This window comes from Macrotis lagotis, chromosome 6 (assembly GCF_037893015.1).
Source record: "Macrotis lagotis isolate mMagLag1 chromosome 6, bilby.v1.9.chrom.fasta, whole genome shotgun sequence".
NCBI lineage: Eukaryota > Metazoa > Chordata > Mammalia > Peramelemorphia > Peramelidae > Macrotis > Macrotis lagotis.
In genome coordinates, this window is record NC_133663.1 from 133340164 (window position 1) to 133361416 (window position 21253).

General features: G+C 33.8%; 1 protein-coding gene across 17 annotated transcripts in view; it reads right to left on the bottom strand.

Moving 5' to 3' along the window:
• The window catches only part of RBM26 (RNA binding motif protein 26), a 104727-nt gene that overhangs the window by 39881 nt on the left and 43593 nt on the right, over positions 1–21253 (bottom strand). For 13 of the 17 annotated variants that reach the window (XR_012469506.1, XR_012469508.1, XR_012469507.1 and 10 more), the window contains 5 exons: positions 15183–15347; positions 13179–13310; positions 11868–11939; positions 5380–5508; positions 66–140 (listed from right to left, as the gene is read on the bottom strand). Coding sequence is in view for 12 of the 17 variants with exons in the window: in XM_074191875.1 (XP_074047976.1) it covers positions 66–140; positions 5380–5508; positions 11868–11939; positions 13179–13310; positions 15183–15347 (573 nt within the window). In the remaining 5 variants the exon portion in view is untranslated. Of the gene's footprint in view, positions 1–65; positions 141–614; positions 756–5379; positions 5509–11867; positions 11940–13178; positions 13311–15182; positions 15348–21253 lie in introns of those variants that run through there. The other 4 variants (XM_074191876.1, XM_074191870.1, XM_074191871.1 and 1 more) reach the window with 2 other exon arrangements.

A 21253-nucleotide genomic window follows, 5' to 3' on the forward strand; every position in this document is an offset into this window, starting at 1 on the left:
GAATTAAAATACACTGAATATTAGAAAACCACCTGCAAATGTAATTGATTTAATTGATGTGTTACCTTCTGTGTTTCAATGTGCTTTTCTAAAATCTCCTGCTTCTTCTTTCTCACATCCTGTTGCAGTTTTAGTGCTTCCTATAATGGAAGGCAGGGTAAGAGAAAAAAAATTGAAGTATCAATATATATTTCTCCCTAAAAAAATAAGATAATTTACTTGAAAAATGGTCAATTCTAGTCTTAATAAAATTAAATATAAAGTGGGGCAATTCAAAACTAAATATATTATGGTTCAAGAGTTCACAGGATCCCAAAATGTACACACACTGGCTATCTAGTTCAATCCAGACACCAAGAGAACCCCCAGTATTCCATACTGCTCAAGCCACTGCTGTAAAATCTCATAAGAACCCACCATATCCTAACACTGATTGCTTCACCTAGAGACAGCTCCATTTGTTACCAAGCTTTTCCTGATGTCAAGCATATCCTATCTTCTTTGCAACTTCTACCCACTGCTTCTAGTTCTGCCCTCAAACAAGTTAAAAATCCCTCCCTCCACATGACAATCCTTCAAATACTTGAAGCCAGCTATGATGTCCCCACTGAGTCTTCTCTTCTGTGCTTTCCTCTTCATATGAAACGGACTCAAGGGCCTTCACCTTCTGGTTGCTTTCCTCTGGATACTCTCCAGCTTCTCTGTCCTTCCTAAACTGTAGCACCCAGAACTGAGTACAATGCTCCAGATGTGGTCTGACAGGGCAGAGTACAGAGAGATGATCACCTCCTTATTCCAGAATGCCTCTCAAGACAAGCCAAGACTCATATTAAGCTAGCATTCCACTAAAACCCAAATATCAATTTTTCAGATAAACTGCTATATAACCATGTTCCTGCTTGCCTCTTGTAGTTGTGATGTTCGTTTTTTGAACAAAGTCTAAGATTTTATTTTTAACCCTACTGAATTAAGGTTTAATACTTTAACCTATTAATATGCTATATGGAATTTGTCTCTATAATCCTGAGTATCTCACTGACCTCTAACAACTTTGTATAATCTGCAAGCTTGATATTGTTAGTTATGCCTTTTATTCAAATCAATAATAAAAATATTAAATAGTACTGACCAAGCTAAGAATCATATTTATTAATATCAGATGATTAAGCTTGGTCTTATCATTTTGGCTGTGCATTTTAATCAAAGCTAAGTGTCATTTTTCCTCAGGCTCTGAACAAAGGAGTACTCAGAATCAAATCCCTCCACATTTGCACTTGATGCCTTTCCTTCTTATCTTGTCCAGATATCATATTCAATCATCTCCCTCCCCGGAATAAAATCTCCATCCTCTCTAGATCAACTGGGTCATTCCAACTGCCTTCAAATATATCCAAGTCTCCTCTATGTGCTTCAATCAACCCTGCCATCCCCTCAAACTAAAATCCTTTTCTCTCCTCCATTTCTCAGCCAAAGTCTTTGAAACTGCTGTCTACTGTTCTCAAATTCCTCTCTTCATACTAAATTCAGTCTTCAGTCAGTCTTCAGTCCTTATCAAACTAGCTTCTAAAGTCCTTGGTCAACTGAAACTATTGTCTTCAAATTTACTAATGTCTTAATTACCAAATTTGAGGGTCCTTTCTCATTCCTCTCATCTTATCTGATGCATTTGACTTAAGTGAATGCCAAACCCTCCTTACTGTTTTAGAGATACTAATTCTCCTCCTACACCACCTAAGCCTTTCTTTTTTTTCCTGGCTTATATCTCTATCATTTCTTACTGGCATTATCATTAAGTCATCTACAGTCAGGGCAGCTAGGTGGTGCAGTGGCTAGAGCACTTGCCCTGGAGTCAGGAGGACCTGAGTTCAAATCCAGCCTCAGACACTTAATAATTACCTAGCTGTGTGGCCTTGGGCAAGCCACTTAACCCCACTGCCTTGCAAAAAAAGAAAAAATCATCTACAGTCCTCTCAACTATGAGTGTTCCCTGGGGTTCTATTCTAGATCCTCTTCTTCTCATGGTAAACTCATCAATTTCTACAAGTTTAACTGTCCTCTTGATGAAGAAGATTCCCCAATCTATTGTCTCCAGGCTTACACCAATTGTTTATTGGATAATTCAATATGCTTAAAAATTAATGCTTCCCTTCTTCCAAACTTCCCTATTTCTTGAAAGATACCACCGTTTTTCCAGTATCTAAAAGTGATAATGTATTATCCAAATATTTATCCTGGATGCTTTGCCTATCCTTACTTTATTTAGTCAATCAGATAGCAAATCTTGCCATTTCTGCCTTCCCAATATTTCTCACATTGGAACCATTTCTCGACTCATAAATCACATCAACTACCATACTCAGGTCCTCATTACCTCTCATTTACTAGATTACTATAAATTTTTTAATTGATGGTCCTACTAGTACAACCAGTAGATTACTGTCAAAATAACTTAGGTTCCCTTTCCCAAACAACTCTAATAGCTTGCTACTGCTTCCAGAATAAAATATAAGAATATAGCTTTTAGCTTTGTTTAGCTTTTAAAGTCCTTCATTGCCTGGCTCCAACCTATCTTTCTAGTTTTGTTTGAAATTACTCCCCCTCCTGCAGGGTGAACAGCCAATGAATACTGATCTCCTAGACTGGTTCTTTCTTTCTGCTTCAGATCAGAGAAATGTAATTCCCTTGTGTGCCAGGTCTCCTAGGTTGCTATTCTTGCTCCCAGAGTATAAGAGAGATGTCATTTCACCATCTGCTAGTCTCCTAGACTGACTTCTCACTTACAGGAGATCATTCCTGTCTGTATGAGATAGAAGTGCAATTCCATTGTCTTCCTGGTCTCCTGGACTGGACTCTTCCCACCTACAGGGAACCCACCCTTCCAGTCTGGAAGGGATAGAGAAACAAACATCATTCCTTCTAACTTCCTCAAGGGCTACCCCCCCCATCCCCCTGAAATTCACTGGACTAGAAAGAAAAGTTGTAAAACTAAGAACCTCTCTGTATAGCATTCTCCATACTAGGAGATTTCAACATATATGTTTAATCAAATATTCTTTCTTACTTCCCAGTCTCCCAGTTGCTCTTTTCCTATGACTTATTCCTTCCACACCACCACACCATAGAGATAATTATATTCTTCCTCTTGCCATCATTTACATGTTTATAAATGATCACAATCTGTAGTCATTACATTTCTCCCTCCCCATTACAACCCTGAAACCTATTCTTCAAGCTCACCAAGACCTCTAATCTCTTTAACCCCTAAATTCTTTACCAGGTGATAATCTCTGCACTGTGTACACTCCTCCCTTATCTAAGCCTCTGATGAACCAAGTTCAACTCAATATTGCCCTATTCTCAGATATCACTTGTCCTTTTATCTTACAGTTGAAACCCTTGTCAAGTATCTTAGATTATTTCCACCATTGCCTATCTTTCCTCCTTCTCACAACTTGTCATTACATAACCTTGATGACTGAATCTACTACTACTACTACTACTACATTAATCTCATCTGGGCCCTCCCTACAGCAAGGCAATCCTTTTAAATTTCTTTAATGGACTCACTATCCCACTTGCCACAATAGCTTTTCCTCACTTTTCATCCTGTCTTTCCATAAATCCTCTCATGTACCATCTCAGCTGAGAACTATTCCGTATACTTTACTTTTAAAAAAAAAGACCATTCTCTGAAAGTTCCCTCTCCTCCCCTTTTCCTCATTTCATATCACCCAGGTAGATCCTTCTCCTTGCCAAGGCTATATGTAAAAGAAAACTTACTTCACCCTATCTCCTCCAGCAGACAGCCCACTCTATCAACCCCATTCTCTCATTTATCTCAACATCTCTCCTGATCTATTCTTTACTTTCCCTGTGCCTACGAATATGTATCTCTCATATTCTCAAAAAACCTTCATTTGGTCAAGAAATTCCCAACTAGTGTCTCTCCTCCCTTTTGCAGTTAAACTCTTTGAGAATGTCATTTCAATAGATGCTCCTACTTTCCTCTCAATCTATTCTTACCTACTTTTAATCTGGATATTGAGGCCATTATTAAACAGAAACTCCTATCTCCAGAGTTATTAACTATCTATTAATTGCCAAATTTAATTTTTTTATCTTAATGTTCAACCTTTCTGCAGCATCTGATACTGTTGATCAGCCTCTTGCTTAGATATTTTGTTGTCACCAGGCTTTTGTAACATTTCTTTCTCCTTTTTCTTATCTTATTTGTTTCTTAGAATTCTCTGGGGGAATGTTCATTCAAATCACAGTTGTTAAACCTTAGACCCTCTTTATAGTTCTCAATCTTATTAGCTCTCATGAATTCAATAGTCATGTTCCTCAAACCTAATTATCATCTCCATCTCCTAGCCTCCTACAAGTCCCAGCTGAGATTCCACCTTCTATAAAAAACCTTTTCAGAGCCTTCTTAATGCTAGTGCTTTCTATCTGTGTTGTTCAATATGTACTGTTGATAATCTCCAATTTATTCTGAATAAATATTATGATACCCCTGCTCTTTACATTCTCTCTACCCATTAGAATATAATCTCCTTGAAAGAAGATAGTCTTTCTCCTTCCTTTAGATTGCCAGATCTTAGCATAGTACCTGTGACTAAAATCAGCAGCTAAAATGACTGTCCCTCTACTTTTCATTCATAATAGTCCATTTTCTATCTTCATGTCTTTGTACTGGATATTCCTTATTCCTGAAATGTACATGCACATGCTTACTTCAACTTCAAAGTCCTTCTCTTTTTATCAGTTATAACTGAGGCACAGTCTTCTGCATGAAAATTATCCAGCTTCCCCCATAAATTTCAATTACTAATGATGTCCTTTACAAAATATCTTACATTTAACTATATATATACATATATATATATATATGTATACACACACACACACACACATATATGAAAGTACATATACATACACCGAGCACTTATATAGTTATGCTGTGTAGATTTTATATGATCTTGTTTTCCAATTAAAAGTTAAGTTCGCTGTGATGAGTTCCTGTTTCACACTTTGTAGTTGTGTCCACAATACCAGCACATATTAGGGATTTACAAAATACTGGCTAAATAGAGACCTGAACCTGGTGTCAAAAAGGCTTTATTTCTGGGGAAAAAAAGAGCTTCAACTTGATAATCCCTAGCTCTAATTCTATGATCCTATGTTAGATGGAAATTATCCAGATGCCCTACAATTGGCATGTTCATTAAAATTATGATTTTTTAAATGAACATGACATGCCCAAAATTGACATATTAAGTTAAAAAAACAAAACTTTTTTTTGGTTCTATTATGCTAAATAGACAACCATAAAAGCCAAATATAAGAATTTTTCTACAATATCTCAGTTTAAATTACCTGTTTTTTTTTCTGGGCTTCACTGTTATCTAATGTAGAGATGGAAACAGCAGGTAAAGATTTCTGTGCAGCTTTCAAAGCGGCTGGATTATACACTGTTTTTGTGAGACCAGTAGAAGTAGACAACACCTAATAACATAAATTAATTACTTTTTTATGTCTGTTAGTTCTTACAAAACACTTAAAAGCTAACAATGCTTAATTTTAAAAAGAATATTTTAGATATATGTAAAATATAATAACATCACTGACAAATTATAGATGAAGGGAAATAAAGAAATTTTGTAAGAATCTTACCCAAGCAAAAAAGGATTTTGAGGATAGGGGATAAAGGGGGGGGGGGGTAAGAAAAACACAATTTCAAGGCAAAAAAATTCTATCACTATACTACCAATGATAGATGAAAACTTTCATTCAAATGATACCTAAAACTACAATAAAATTTTGAAATGAAATATAGGCATTAGTAATCTTTTGCTACAATTGAATTATGTCACGGATACTGTTTATAAATTTTCTGATTGTTTGCTGATTGATTATTAATCATACTATAGTCAAATGATATTAGGGATTAAATTTATTCTGTGTCACTGCAAGTAAAAAATATAAACTCATAATTAATGAGTTTTTGACTCCGTTAGGTAAAATATATCTAAAATCTGATTCAGTGCTGGAAGATATCCTGGAGTTTCATTAAATGTTAAGCTAATATTGATCCAGCCATTGTTCCCTATAGATAAAAAGGAAAATAATCCCAGTAATTTCATGAATGCTCACAATTTCAAGACTATATATTTCATATCAGATTCAGTCAAATAATTTCCCCTCTCTTATAATTATTCTAATTCCAAAGTTCTTAATGCAAAATTTAAAAAAGCCTAGAAGAAATGTTTTAACAGCTAATTTAACATTTATAAGGAACAGAGGCAGCAACTCCAAAGGTCAGCAAGTCAAGGTAGTCTTGAAAACTCTCACTCATCCACCAAAACCCATCACCCCTTAATATATTTTAATTTGTTAGGAAATGTATTTGTTGCCTCTGTCTAAATCTAGGGACCCAAAATGTCCCTCGGTAAAGGAAATAAGGGTGAATAAAGCACTAAGGTGAAAACTGAAGTAATAAAGAATATTCCCCCAACTTCCTTAGTAGTATTTTCTCTCTTTTTCCAAGTGGTCTTAAATCATGCTATGGATTTGACTAATTTGCATTCCAGAAACTCACATGAAAGAAACCATCTTGAGTGCAGAGGGCAATGTGAAAATTACTTATACCTTCCAACCAAACAATTCTCTTTTCTTCTCCTACTTCATTAGTCTAACTCTTTTCTTAATGTCTCTTATTTTACAATCACTTTTTCTTCTCTCTTCCTTCTTCCTTTACATTCCCCAATAGCCATGATATAAAGGGTAATGTAATTTTAATTGTTTGTGGTATATATTTATTATGTGTATATTTTAAATATCTGTGGTATAATTTGTTCAAATTTTTTAAAACAGATAAGTTTATGCAACTTTTTCTCTCCCAAAACCACATATTTTTGTCTCAATTTGGCTGAATATTGGGTTTTCCCTCCCCACTGTTCAGCAGTGGTCTTCAATAAGAAAAGAAGCCTCAAGGGGCAGCTAGGTGGCACAATAGATAGCATACCAGCCCCAGAGTCCTGAGGACCTGAGTTCAAATCCATTCTCAGACACTTAATAATTACCTAGCTGTGCGACCTTGTGCAAGCCACTTAACACACCCCACCCCGCCCCCATTGTCTTGCCAAAAAAAAAAAAAAAGACAAGACAAGACAAGGATCTTCAAAAAGATACATCTGATTTAGGTAAACTATGTTCAACAACTTGTGAAAAAAAAGAAACCTAGCTTTTTTTCTCAAAGTAAGGAAAACACAGCAAATACTAAATTTAACACAAAAGTTTAACTTTTTAAGTCAAAGTACCCATATGTATATTATCACTATCATATAAAAATAAGAAAGCATCATATTTTCATAAGCAAATATATCTCTATTGCAAACATCAATATTGCTACAATATTTAGATGTGCTATTTTAATACCCTTACTCATGATAAGATGAGGAAGCAAGCATGGTATAGCAGACACAAAGGTGATCTTGATTAGTTAGACTTTGATTCCAATATTACCCCTAACAAATATGGCAGTGTGACCCTGGGCAAGTAACTTAACCTTTCACTGGTCCAGGCAACTCTTTGAAGACTGCTAGTTGAAATGGAGATCTGCCAAGAGAGCAGAGTAGGAATAGTGCAGTCCAGCTCCTCCCATAAGTACTCCCATAGAGCTAAGAATGCCAGACCCAGAAGTGATTAGGAAACAGAAGAAATTACAAAAGGTTATTTTTACTAGCCCAAGCTTATAAGAAGAAGGACGAGAGAGAGAGAGAGAGAGAGAGAGAGAGAGAGAGAGAGAGAGAGAGAGAGAGAGAGAGAGGTTAATATTGCAGATACTGCACTCAGGGCCCAGAGTAGGACTAGAAATGCAAAAATGCTCAAAGTTGATCTTGGATTCTCAGCTCCTAGATCAGGCCAGTAGAACTGGGTCTTCTAGAACATGCAGGATCTTAAATTTAGAACCTCCCAGTTAGGCAAAATTTCCTTGAAGGCTAGGAACTCTGACTTGGCATCCAGGGAGTTAGGGCAGAAGAACAGGATGCTCAGAACTCATCTCAGACTCAGTCCCCTCCCTGTCCAGCAGTAGTTGATCTCTCTAAGACAGTCTAGGAATCCAAACCCTTTAGTGAAAGTTTCAGCTCTCCCAGAATAAATTATGGACACAGTCCCCCTTCCCTCTCAGAGCAGTAGCTCAGGGAAGTCACTCAAATGATCGAAGTATACCCCAGAGTTTCCCAAGTACTAACACCAAAATGGCCAGTACACAGAGTTGAAAGAATAACCACACAAATACAGATAAAATGCTATTATGAGGCCATGGATATCCATAACACAAATGCAGAAGAGACTAATTCCAAAATACCTATAAGCAAAACCGCAAAGAAAAATTTATCTTGCTTATAGAATAATTAGAAATTAGAAATGCTAAAAGAAATTTAAGACTTCTTAAAAGATAGAATTTTAGAATGGAATAAATGAAATGGCAGCAATAAAAATAAAGAACTGGAAAAAAATGAGAACTCTCTTTGAGAGATTGGGGAAAGACAATAAGCAACTTAACAGAAGATGTGCAAAATCTTACTTATATCAGAATAGACCAAATAGAATTTAATGATTCTATGAAACAACAAAAAATATTAAAACAAAGTCAAAGATAGAAAAAAATACAAAAAAAATTGTGTGGCATCTCTTATCAAAAATATTAATCAAGAAGAAATAATTTAAAAATCACTGAATTACCTAAAGCCCATGGCCATAAAAGAGCTGAGACCTATTTCAAGAAACCACAAGAAAAGTTCTCAGATATCTTAGAACCAGAAATAAAAAGATTAATGGGGGGAAAAGGACAAGGGAGAGGACAAAATCACCCAGTCAACTCCTGGAAGAAATTCCAAAATGGAAATTTCCAGGACTCTGACAGTCAAAATCAGGACCATTTAGATGAAAGAAAAACTACTGCAAGCAGACAAAAGGAAAGTTCAAGTTCCAAGGAACCAATCAAGATCACACAAGATTTAGCAGCTATTATGAAAAAGAAGCAAAATTCATAGAATAATAATTTAAAAAGCAAGAGATATAGGCCTTCAATGAAACAGTTTTTAAGTTACTTTTTGGACCAAACATGATTTTGCTGGTATAGAAAGTTTTCAGTGAGGAAAGCCATCATATGGGCAGCTCTTCTGTCAATTAAACCTTAAAAAAAAAAAAACTGCCTAGGGTGCAGGAGTTAGTGACATGCCCATTAGAAATTTTGTAATATCTCAATATAAATGGAAATCCTAAAGAAAAAAAACACAGAAGACAATAAAACTATCCAAAAAATAGATTATGCTCTTTTTAAAAAAATTTTAAGGCAATGAGATTAAGTGACTTGTCCAAGGTTATACAGCTAGGCAATTATTAAGTGTAAAGCTCCTAAAGAGGGAAGGTAGGGATCTTTAAGCAAAGGTTAGACAAGTACTATCAAAGATACTATAAATGGGTACTCTTCTATCCATAATCTCCCAGATCTCTTCTAGCTTTGAGATTGTGACAATAAGAGGGTATTTTTCATTAAGATGAGTAGTGCCTGAAATGATTAATTCATGGAACTTTCAGAATTACCATGTAAGGGGTAAATACACAATTTCAACATAAGTTGAAATTTGTGCTCTTAGAAATCTATAATATTTTCATCTCAATTTTCTTTACACCTTTTTTTCTTAAGAAACCTTGGAAGGGCGGCTAGGTGGTGCAGTGGATAGAGCACTGGCCTTGGAGTCAAGAGTACCTGGATTCAAATCCAACCTCAGACACTTAATAACTACCTAGCTGTGTGGCCTTGGGCAAGCCACTTAACCCCATTGCCTTGAAAAATCTAAAAAAAAAAAAAAACAACTTGGAGAAAAATGACAAAGATAAATTTTCATTTACCCTGTTTGTACTTTTTTGACATATTTGTAATTCCCACAATGCAGAATATAAACATGAACCATTAATATACAAATTAGCTTAAGATTTTCAATCTAATGAAATGCCTGAAAAGTATCTAGGAGTACTTCTGAGGAATTCTGAATTAGAAATCTTGTTTCATCATCTGCAATCAATTAAACAGGTATTTATTGAGGGCTTAATATGTACTAACAGTAACCAGCTTCCTTATAAATAAATATAATAATGCTCACTCATCAGGAGACTAGAGCCCAAAGTTTTATAAAGAACACTTTATGATACAAGGCAATATAATTATATGCTGTACAAGTGCTGTGAACAGGTTAAAAGAAGGGGAGACCAGTATAGGCAGGGCTACTTAAAGAAGACTTCACAATAAAAGTAAATGACTAGTTTTGGATAAAGTAGAAAAAAATTAAAGGAGAGTGATCTAAGTGAATACAAAGAAATAAAAATAAACAGAGCAGGTTCAATATATCCTGAGAAAATGGAGGCAAACTGAGTAAGTTATAGAATTTGATTAGGTATGATCAGATCCAATTATAGAAGCCATGATAAAGAATAAAAATTTTAATGCAATCATATTCAATATAGTCATTTAGGTTTATACAAATAATTTTTAACATAAGATAACATGTTAATTAAGGAAAATCTGGCACAGCTATATAGTATTGAATAGGAAGGCAAATACTTGGAGGGAGGGTGGGGAAAGTAGGATATAGGAAAATACTGCAGTAATTTAGATGTAAAGAAAGGAAGACCCTGCAGGGTAAATAATAAGAGGAAATGGTATTTTAAGTCAGAGACTTTTAAACAAAGAATAACCAAAATAGTGGGGGGGGGGGGGAATGAGTTAAAATCATATACCAAATTTCTGAAGCTTTTTGTACCTTAGAAAATGGTACCATTGACAGAGATTAGGAATTTGGGAGTAACAAATCATTTGAGAGAAGTGTGAGTATGATACAGGAAAGTCCAGTTTGTAGTTAAAAGAACTCCAAATTCTTGAGATTGGCAAATACAAGACTAGTCAGAGATCAACAAAAGTAAAGTAAACTTTAAAAAAAATCAATTAACAGTCGTCTTCAATATGTGGGAGAAAGAAGACTAATAATCAAGAGACCCTGAGAAATACAATTTCAACTCTACCAAATAACTCCATGTGACTTAGACTTCTAAGTCCCTTAAAATTCTCTGATCTTTGAACTTTGATTTCCTTTATTGTAATAAAATGAAGGGATAAACTAGACAATCTCAGGCCTAAAATTCTACTATTCTAAGAGATCAGAACACAAACTGGACATCAAGTCTCAGTTATAATTCTAAATTCCAGAGGACTAATTAAGTACAAATTGTGGAAATATGGACAGAGGTCATGAATCTAACTGAATAAGTCAATGGTTTACATATAGATACAAAGAGGTTGTCAATGATATTTTAGAACATTTCTTATGAGGAAAAAAACAAGAGAGTAATAATTAGCCAACTATTATCAACAGTCTGGCTTACGGTATTTCAAAGTACGTTCCTTACAATGTACAGAATCTAATTTTTATTTTCCCCATTTAATAGATGATAATGCTGAGGCTCTGAGAGGTTAACTGACCTGCCCAAGGTCATACATCTAAGTGGATGAAGAAACTACAGTGAAAACAGAAAGAAAGGGAAGAATAGAGTGAGAAAGAGGAATATTTTAAAAGCTGGATGCAAAAAAAGAAAAAATCAAATGAGTTACTTTTCTTTTTCATGAAACTAACTGTAAAAAATTTTAAAAGAAAACTAAGACTAAAAAGTACAATGAAACAATACCTTTCAGACACACAAGGGAAAAGCGTATACTTTTTTAAAAAATCAAGATGCCACCTGAAATCATAACTGAAAACAATAAGGAAGCCAAAATAAACAGATCATGCTATTCTTCTTACCTTTTCAGTTGCTGAAACAGATGGCTTTGATACAAAACCCAACCTGTCCTTCACAGATAACTTAGTTACATTCTAAAAAAATTAAAATGGACACATTCAGTGTTTCCCCAAGCATACATAATTCTGTTGGGACTTATGAACATTTTGTTTGCCACTGTTTAAAATCTATTATGCTATACTGAACTTAACTAGTAAGAGTGAAGGTATTAACAATGTTTATGGTATTTTTGCTTTGTTTTTGTTTTCAGAAGGGAAAGAATATTTTAGAAGTTTCTAAAAATTGTGGGGGAAAACTCCAACAAAAAAACCAGCATGCATTATAAGTAAACCACTAAGAATTAAAAATATTAAATGAGGAGACTATATTAATCTTTAAGTCACCTGGCTCCAGAAATCTAAGGTTTTATGATTCTATGCTGTTAAATTAACTGATTATTTTAAATAGTAAATTTAAAAAATTCATATATTTAAAGACGCTTTAAAACTTTAAAGGAAATTTTTGTCTTAGATCCAAGTAAACAGAGTTTATATTCAAGTGGAAATTTTAATATCTAATTCCAAAATTTGATCAAATATTTAAAATGCCCCCAAAATTCTTTTTCCTATAGACACAAAGAATGGCTAGTTAACCCAATGTCAGATACTTAGGGAATTTTCAGACTACAGTATTATAAATAGATTTAATGGGTAATCATAACATGAACCAACTAGTCAGTACAAATACTGAACCATACAGAGATGTAAGTCCAATTACCAGAACTGTAGTCCAGTTACCAGAACTGCAAATAGAAAATCATAAGATTTTGAACATACAGGGAAAATTTCTATGATCTAGGATTGGGGGGGGGGGAGGGGGCGGGGCGGGGCAGGCAGGCAAATAAGGAGACATCAGAGCAAGAAAACTGATGCAAAGTTCTGAAAGGGTTATCTACTATAGTATAAAAGAGAGGATGCTATTGTCTATTAATCCTCCCTGGAATTTTTATTTAGTTCACTAATATATTTTCTATAATAAATATGATAAAATTTTAAATTGAATAAGAAAGTAGAAATTGGTTAACAGAATTTTTACTTCCCACAAAGCTTTGGTATTTCACAAAGGGAAGGATTCCTTATATAAGCTGTATCTTGGATTTTTAGATGGCCATATGAACCAAAATTGAGAATTACTAGTATTAGAAAAATTTTGTGGAAATTCCAGAACACCTGCATTTAATTTGGTTAAAGTATGAATGTAAAATTTTGAAAATAAATTTATTAATAAATTAATTAAAAAAATAAAGACCTGTTATTTTATTCATTAAGGAATACCTGAGGAATATCTGTACTAGCACTCTGGGCTTCTGCGGGTTCAATATTACTTGAAGGAACTGGACCTAATCGTTCTTTCACAGACTGCTTCACAACAGGTAAACTGGGTTGCTGAACTAAAGGTTGTATAACCTATAAATAAAAAAAATGTATATTAATTTTAAGACAATTAGCACTAAAAACCATGAGAATCACTGAAGCAAGCAAAAATTTTTAAATTATCACATGCTTATAACTACCCTCAAATTTCCATCATAGCTGTAAAAACAAAAATATTAATATTTATTTATACATGTGAAGAAAAATACCTACAGAACTTTTCCCCAAAGCCCTTTTTTTCCTTTTAAAAGACTAAAGAACTTAGAAGAACAAGGAATAGTTTATCTGTCACTTCTATAAAAAGGGGAAGAGTTTATGACCAAACAAGAAAGAGAACATTATAAAATGCAAAATGGATAATTTTTTATTACATTACATTAAAAAGTTTTTGCACAAGCAAAACCAATTCAAACAAGAATAGAAGGAATACAGAAAGCTGGGGAAAAAATTTACACATCTAGTATTTCTGATAAAGGACTCATTTCTAAAATATATAAATTAATCAAATGTATAAGAATACAAATTACCCAAATGAAAAATGGTCAAAGGATATGAAGAGGTAGTTTTCAGAGAAATTAAAGCTATCTAAAGTTGTATGAAAAAATTCTCTAAATCACTATTGATCAAAGAAATATAAATAAAAACAAGTCTGAGGTACCACCTCATACCTATTAGATTGGATAAGATAATAAAAAAGACAAATGATCAATGTTAGAGGGGATTTGAGAAAACTCAACATTAATGCATTGTAGTTGTGGAGGTGAGAACTGATCCAACTATTCTGGAGAGTAATTTGGAACTAAGCCCAAAAGTCAATTAAATTGCATACATAACACTAGGTCTGTATCCCACAGTGATCTTAAAAAGGGGGGGGGGGGAATCCATATGTACAAAAATATTTAGAGTAGTTCTTTTTGTTGAGGCAAAGAATTGGAAAATGAGCAGATGCCCATCAATTGAGGAATTGGCTGAACAAATAGAAATCATGAGCAACCAGATTTCAGAAAAGTCTGGAAAGACTTAATGAACGACTTAATGGACTGATGCTGAGTGAAGTGGAGCAGAACCAAGAGAACACTTTACATTATGTGATGATCAACTATGATGGACTCAGCTCCTCTCAACAGTTTAAAGAGCAAAAACGATCCTGAGAGATCAGTTATGGAAAATGCCTTTCACATGCAGAGAAAAAACTGGTCTGAATGCAGACTAAATAAAACTTTTTACTTTAAAATCTGCTTTTTTCTTTTTTCCTTTACTTCTAATTTTTCTTTTACAACATGACTAATATGAAAATATGTTAAAACATTATTTGCATGTATAACCTATATCAGATGACTATTATGGGGAGGGGGAAGGGAAAGGAAGGAGGTAGAAAAATGCATAACTCAAAAGCTTACAAAAAGACTTGAAAAAATACATTAACATTCAAAAAAGAATTCTATATTATATAGTTCAAATAATATATTTTAAAATAATTTTAACAGCATTTATATAGTACATTACATTATTTCATTTGTTCTTCACAACAATCTTTTGAGATAGGTGCTATTTTTATGTTCATTTTCCTAAAACCTCCAAGGTCCCCCTGGCAAAACTTTTGAAAACTTGATTTTGAATGTGTGTGCATACATGCGTCTACTGAATACTTTTGGCAGTTGGAGTCTAAAGAAATTCACTCAAAATAAAATGCTCAAATGTATTTTAGAAAAAGGCTAAGAAACTGGGTTTATCTGGACAAAATTAATGAATAAGATTTTTAGAAATATGCCCGCAACATTTATCTTCATATTACAAAACCTGTTAAAGAGAAGAAGTCTTTCTAGCATACACCCCACCCCCCTTGGGTTTCTGGATACATGCAGAAATTAAACAAATGTTCCACCCATGCAATTTTCCTCTTACTTTCTGAGAAGCTGTTTGCAGTTGCTGGGTAGCCCCCTCTCGGTGCCAATAGACTTTAATAAAACGATTATTCAAAATTGCTTCTGTACTTGAGATTGCTTTTTTTGCTTCTTCATATGTTGCAAATTGGATAAGTGCACCTTCAGGATCACCATGAAAGGCAACCTAAAATGTAAAATGGAAGACAAGGGATATTTTAAATGATTCCCTCTAAACAGCTCACAATTTAAGTGACCAAACATTTATCAAGTTTCTACTTCTGACAGAGTACTAATCTGGATGCAAAGGAGACAGAAATAATAATGAAACTGTGGATGTCTTTCAGAAGAAAGGAGTATGATAAAACACGTACATAGATTAGTAAATAACAAAATAATATACACAATAATATTAAGAAATAGAGAACATTAAAAATGGGAGAGGGAGGTTGGACATATTTTGAAGAAAACTGGGGTTCTATACTGAATTTCCAAAGTAAGGAGGGAGTGCATTTCAGGAAGGAAGGACAGCATGTGCAAAAGCACAGAAGAAATGAACTTTCTGTACACAAAAAAGCAACTAAGTTCAGTTTGATTAAAACAAGAGCATGTGAAAGAGAGAAATATGAAATAAGACTGCGGATCTAGGAAGACACCACATTTACTGCAAATTTCCAGGCAGTGTATAAATATCCTTCTTCATAATCACACTGCAATAGGTTAAGTGACAGACCCAAGATGTGGACTCATCACTTCTACCTCCAAGTTAAATGTTCTTCACACAGGAACAAGATGTCTTCTTTAGTTATCATAAAAATGAAAACACCAGTTGTCTTTGATATTAAATTATTCTCTTAAAATTCCTGATACTTATCTCCAGTCACTCTCACTATAAAAGAACAATGTAATGCAAACCATACTAAGGGATAATCATTAACTTTGACAAGGCAGATTATGATGAAAATGCAGATCATTCCATGTACATACTTTCTATCCTCAAGTTTATCTCAATAAAGATAAGCAATATGGACACATCAATTATATCAGCAGGAAAAATGTAATGAGATACACTTAAAGTACAAAGTAACACAGATTAATCAGCATGGCAATAGAGATGGATATGAATCCATTCTTTGACATTTATTAACTGTGTGACCAATCAGATCATTTGAAGTCTGTTCACTACTGTCAAAGTCAAATGAGATGATGACTGTAAAACATGTTACTAAAGATAAATTATTTTATATATCTCACATGCTTTTGTTAGTTACTTCTAACAAAAGATACAATATTCAGCTGCAGTAGATCCCAAATTCAAAAGCAATACTATGGCACTGGAAATGAGAACTCTACAAAAGAAGGCTAAAGTTCATTTCTTAGCACCTGTCTTTGTTTCTGTTATCTATAAAAACAAAAAAAGTAATAAAAATGATAGCTAAACATAATCACTTAGAATTGACTTTAAAATTCTAAACTGAGGAAAAAAAGCTACTAATCTTAGGACTAAATTCTAAGAAGACCTCTGTTATTTTATTTTATTTTATTTGAAGACCTAATTCAGGAAGAAATTAGGATGTATAATTTTCAGAGGCTATCATCTACCTCAGAACTTCTTCAAATCATCTCCAGTCAAACTACTGTAAGCACTAATGTTAAGTAAAAACAAACTTACTATGATTACATTTTTCCTGGACTGTAGGAGATAACTGCCTTGGTTTAAAACAGATAAAATCAACCAAAGTCTTTTAAAATATATTCTACTCAACACATTCAATTTTGATCAATGCATAGCATGGAAATAATGTAAAGATTATTAGATTGCCTTTGGGGGGATTGTAAAATTCAAAACCTTTCCAAAAAATTGATAGGTAGAAACTACTGTTGTACATAACTGGAAAACAAAATATTTATATAATAAGAAAAACAAAATAAAACAAAATTGCTCTAACAGATATTTCGATATTACACTAAGGTAGAATGAAAACAACAAGGTCTACATTCAAAATCTCTAGCTCCAATCTAATTTTATTAAACAACTATCTCTATTTTAATCTTCAAAATATTATCTGAGTAAGAGGTAGAGAATGTCAATTAAAAATTTTTTCAAGTTAGAAGCTTTAACAATAAAGATCTCGTTTCTTTAAAATCTCCTTCAGCAACTAGCAGTGCTTTCCATATAAGTATTCTTATTTGGAATCAGCTGGAGAGAGGATATCTATTTTAATATGCTAACTGGATAAAAAACTCAGAAACTGGATATGGACCTCTTTCAGGAGGGACTAAGAATGTTTCAGAGCTTGATGTAGCAGCAGGATGTAATCACACAAAGAAGTACCTAAAAGACTTCTTTATTCTGAGCAACTCGAACTTGGGCAGGGTGCTGGGTCTTCTCTATCAAAAGGATAAACACCTCTAATGAATACATATCTTATAAAAATGACTTAAAAATGAATGATGCGGAAATAATGTAAAGACTAACAGACTGCCTTGGGGGAGGGGAGCAAGATTGGGGGAAAATTGTAAAATTCAAAATAAATAAAATCTTAAAAAGAGAGAATGGTGCTTATGGAAACTAACAAAAGTCTGTCTCTGGTAAACAAAGGGAAACAAGAAGTATAAAGGATAACTATGGAAAAACTAAATTTGGAAATCTAATACTGTGACTGCGTTGATTCATGTCCTCTAGAAACCTTATAGTCCTTTATAACTGATACTTAGTCCCTCCTCTATAATTTTTAAGGGTTTTGGGAGGAGGGGAATATTTATATATAGAGATCCTACTATGTGGCAGGCACCATGCTAAATACATTATAAATATTATCTCATTTGGACCTCACAACAACTTTCATGGTAGATGCTATCTTTGTATCCATATTACCAATGAGGAAAATGAGGCAAACAGAGGCTAAGGTGATTTGCTAAGGGCATAAAGCTAAATAACTGTCTGAGGCAGAATTTTAACTTGGTCTTCCATGACACCGGGTATAGGGGTGTATCCACTGCATGAACTATAAAAGTATCAAAAAAAATTTTTTAGCATATATTATTTCTAAAAGTCAGCCAAGAAATTGAGAAATGAAAGCCAATTGTCAAGTAGTTAAAATAATTTTATACTCCTGAATATGCCAACAAATATTTTCCACACTGATCTCAAAAGTGGACAAATATTTCAATATGAAGTTTTCATTAGAATTGGTTTAAAACAGAGGTAGTCTGAAAGCATACACTACTATTTGAAAGGTCAGAATAGTAGTATAAAAAGAAGGCCTGATTTTAGTAAGGAAGGGAAGCACTTATTTGTCAGAAACAGGAATTATGAAGTGAATGATGGATAATACTGAGGAGTTTTGAAGTATAAAATGGAGGGGAGGGAGAAAGACTTGAAGTTAAGAAAGAGACGTAAATGATCCTAGAAAAGCCCAGCTTTCTCCAAAATATCCAAGTCAGAATTTGAAAGCAAATTCTATATGAAAATAACAACAACCAAAGGACAAAAGTAAAAAAACTAGTAGGGCCCCCATCAGTCCAAGACCACACAAGAAAATAACCAGAAGACTAGAGTGTCTGGAGAAGAAATACATGAGGAAGATAGAAGCCAGAACAACAAGGCCCAAAGCCAATAAGATCTTGGCACTAGTCTATCAGAGATACATTATTAACAGGGGCAAAAACTCAGCAAAAAGTTGGCGTGAGGATGGCAAAATTTTTTTTTATAAATTATATAGGATTCATAATAAATGAGGCTGAAAGTCTGAAGTTTACACATAACCTCATTTTTGTATACCATTTACATTTCTAAAATTATATTAAGATGAATTGTGGGGGGGGGGGGGAAGGGAAATTAAGGAAGCCAGGGGTAATTTCATTTGCAAAACATTTAAATCAATAATCCAACAAGGCATGTCCTAAGTCCTGAGGCTACGAAGACAAAACAAAAAAATTTCTTACTCTGAAGGTGCTTATATTTTACTGGGATGATACATGCAAACAAAACAAGTATATACATGGTAATGTGAGATGGAAGGGGGAAAAGCAATGACAACTTACTGAGGAAAAGCAACAGAAGTTAACTAAGGGAAGGAAGTAGGGATTTTTTTAAAAAGGCAGAAGGAAGAATGTTCTAGAAATGAATACTTGACAGCCTACTTAAAAGCATGAAGGCAGAAGATGGGATGCAGAGATCAAGGATCCCTGTTTGGGCATAAAGATATATAAAAGAACCTGGAAAAGTACAACAGAATCAGACTAATGGTCTAAATTTTATCCTAAAGGCAATAGAGAGTCAATGTTATTTCTTAAGCAGGAGACCAATTGGCAGTTTTGGAGGACAAAGTGAAGGAGAGAAGGACAAGACAGAGAGTAAAGCCAGGACTCCCAATTCAAACGCTCTGCTAAACAGCCCAGGCAAGAGATGACAAATGAAACTAGGTCCACTGACACATTGAGGAATTCAAAGTAGTACTCATCCTAGAGAACTAAAAATAATTAGCAACTAACTAGATTATGAGGGTAAGGGAAAGAACAGAGAATAATGACTGAATCTGGGTTAGTGGAAGGATGAGAGCTTCAATACAGAAGTTGGGAGGACAGAAGTGTATTAGAAGAATGCTTTATGTATGAAATGACTACTGAGCATCTAGAATTACATCAGTCTTCCACAAAACAGTGAAAAGCAAAAGGATAAAGTGTGCTGAAAAACTCAGCATGAAACTGAATTAAGCTGGGTTATCCTAGGATATCCTGAGAATTCTTGGATTAAACTAAAGGAAGCAGTAAAAAGAAATTAAAACAGATAAGTATTTAACAACATTCTTACATTTGAAAACAGTGAAATCATCATATTCAGAGTCATATTTTAGTAGCTAATATACCTCAAGTAGAAATGCCACTTAAGTATAAACCATGTTTGAAAGGCTCAGTTGACCATGACCCACTATATATAATGAAGGCAAACTACTAGTATTCATTTTATTTTCTTCTATAAAAGTGACAGGGGTTTTCCCTCTTTATCTTTGAGATCATGTCTACTACATCTTTATCCTACCAAGTTAGAATGATTTTAAAATGAATCAAGAAATCAAGTTTTGAGATACCTCAAGGATTCTAAGTAAAATTCAAAAAGAATGTAAATGATCAGAGAGGGTATTAATGAGAAAAAAGGCCAAAAGGAAAATCTAAACAACAATCAAAACATATTAAGAATATCCTAAGTTAAGTGGTGTAGCAAAGACAATAAAGGACTTGAATCATAAAGTCCTGAGTTCAAATTCTATTTCTGTCACAGACAAGCTGTAAGACCCTGGGCAAATTATTTAGTCTTCTTGTCTCAGTTTCCTCATCAGTAAAATGTAGATAATAAGGGAAGCAAGACAATTAAGCATTTTTTGTAGCATCCAGTATATGCTAGGTCCTGTGCTAAGTGTTTTACAAATATTCCTACACTGACAAGGGTTAACATATGAAAACCACTTACTATAAATACTAGCTATTAATAAGTTATTCTTCAAAATATGAGCAAGGAAAGAGCCAAGTTTTCACAGATGATTTTTATAATAGACCAAATCTTCATATTTACATAATTAAGACAGAAAATATAAGATCTAACTAGTATTCACTATAAATAGTATTCGCTATAATAGAACACAATGTGTTTTCTCAAACAAAAGCTTGTTTGCAAGAATATAAATGCTAATTACAGTTCTCTGAGGTCTATTTCAATAAGTTCAACAGCCTCTACATTATGGAGTCTGAATGCAAAGCAAAGCATACGTTTTCAATATTTAAATTTATTTTTTGTTTTTTCTTTTAATGGCTTTTCCCTTTTGTTCTGATTCTTCTTTCAGAACATGACAACTATGGAAATAGGTCTAACATGATTATCTATGTGTAACCTATATCAGATTGCTTGCTGTCTAGGGGAGCTAGGAAAGGAGAGAAGTAAGAAAAATATGGAACTCAAAATATTACAAAAATGAATGTTGAAAACCATCTTTAAAAGTAATTGGAAAAAGAAAAATAATATGTTTGATGTTCACTAAAAACACACTGGCCTAGAAAGTCATTCAGGAAAAAAATCAAGTAGAAGAGTTACGT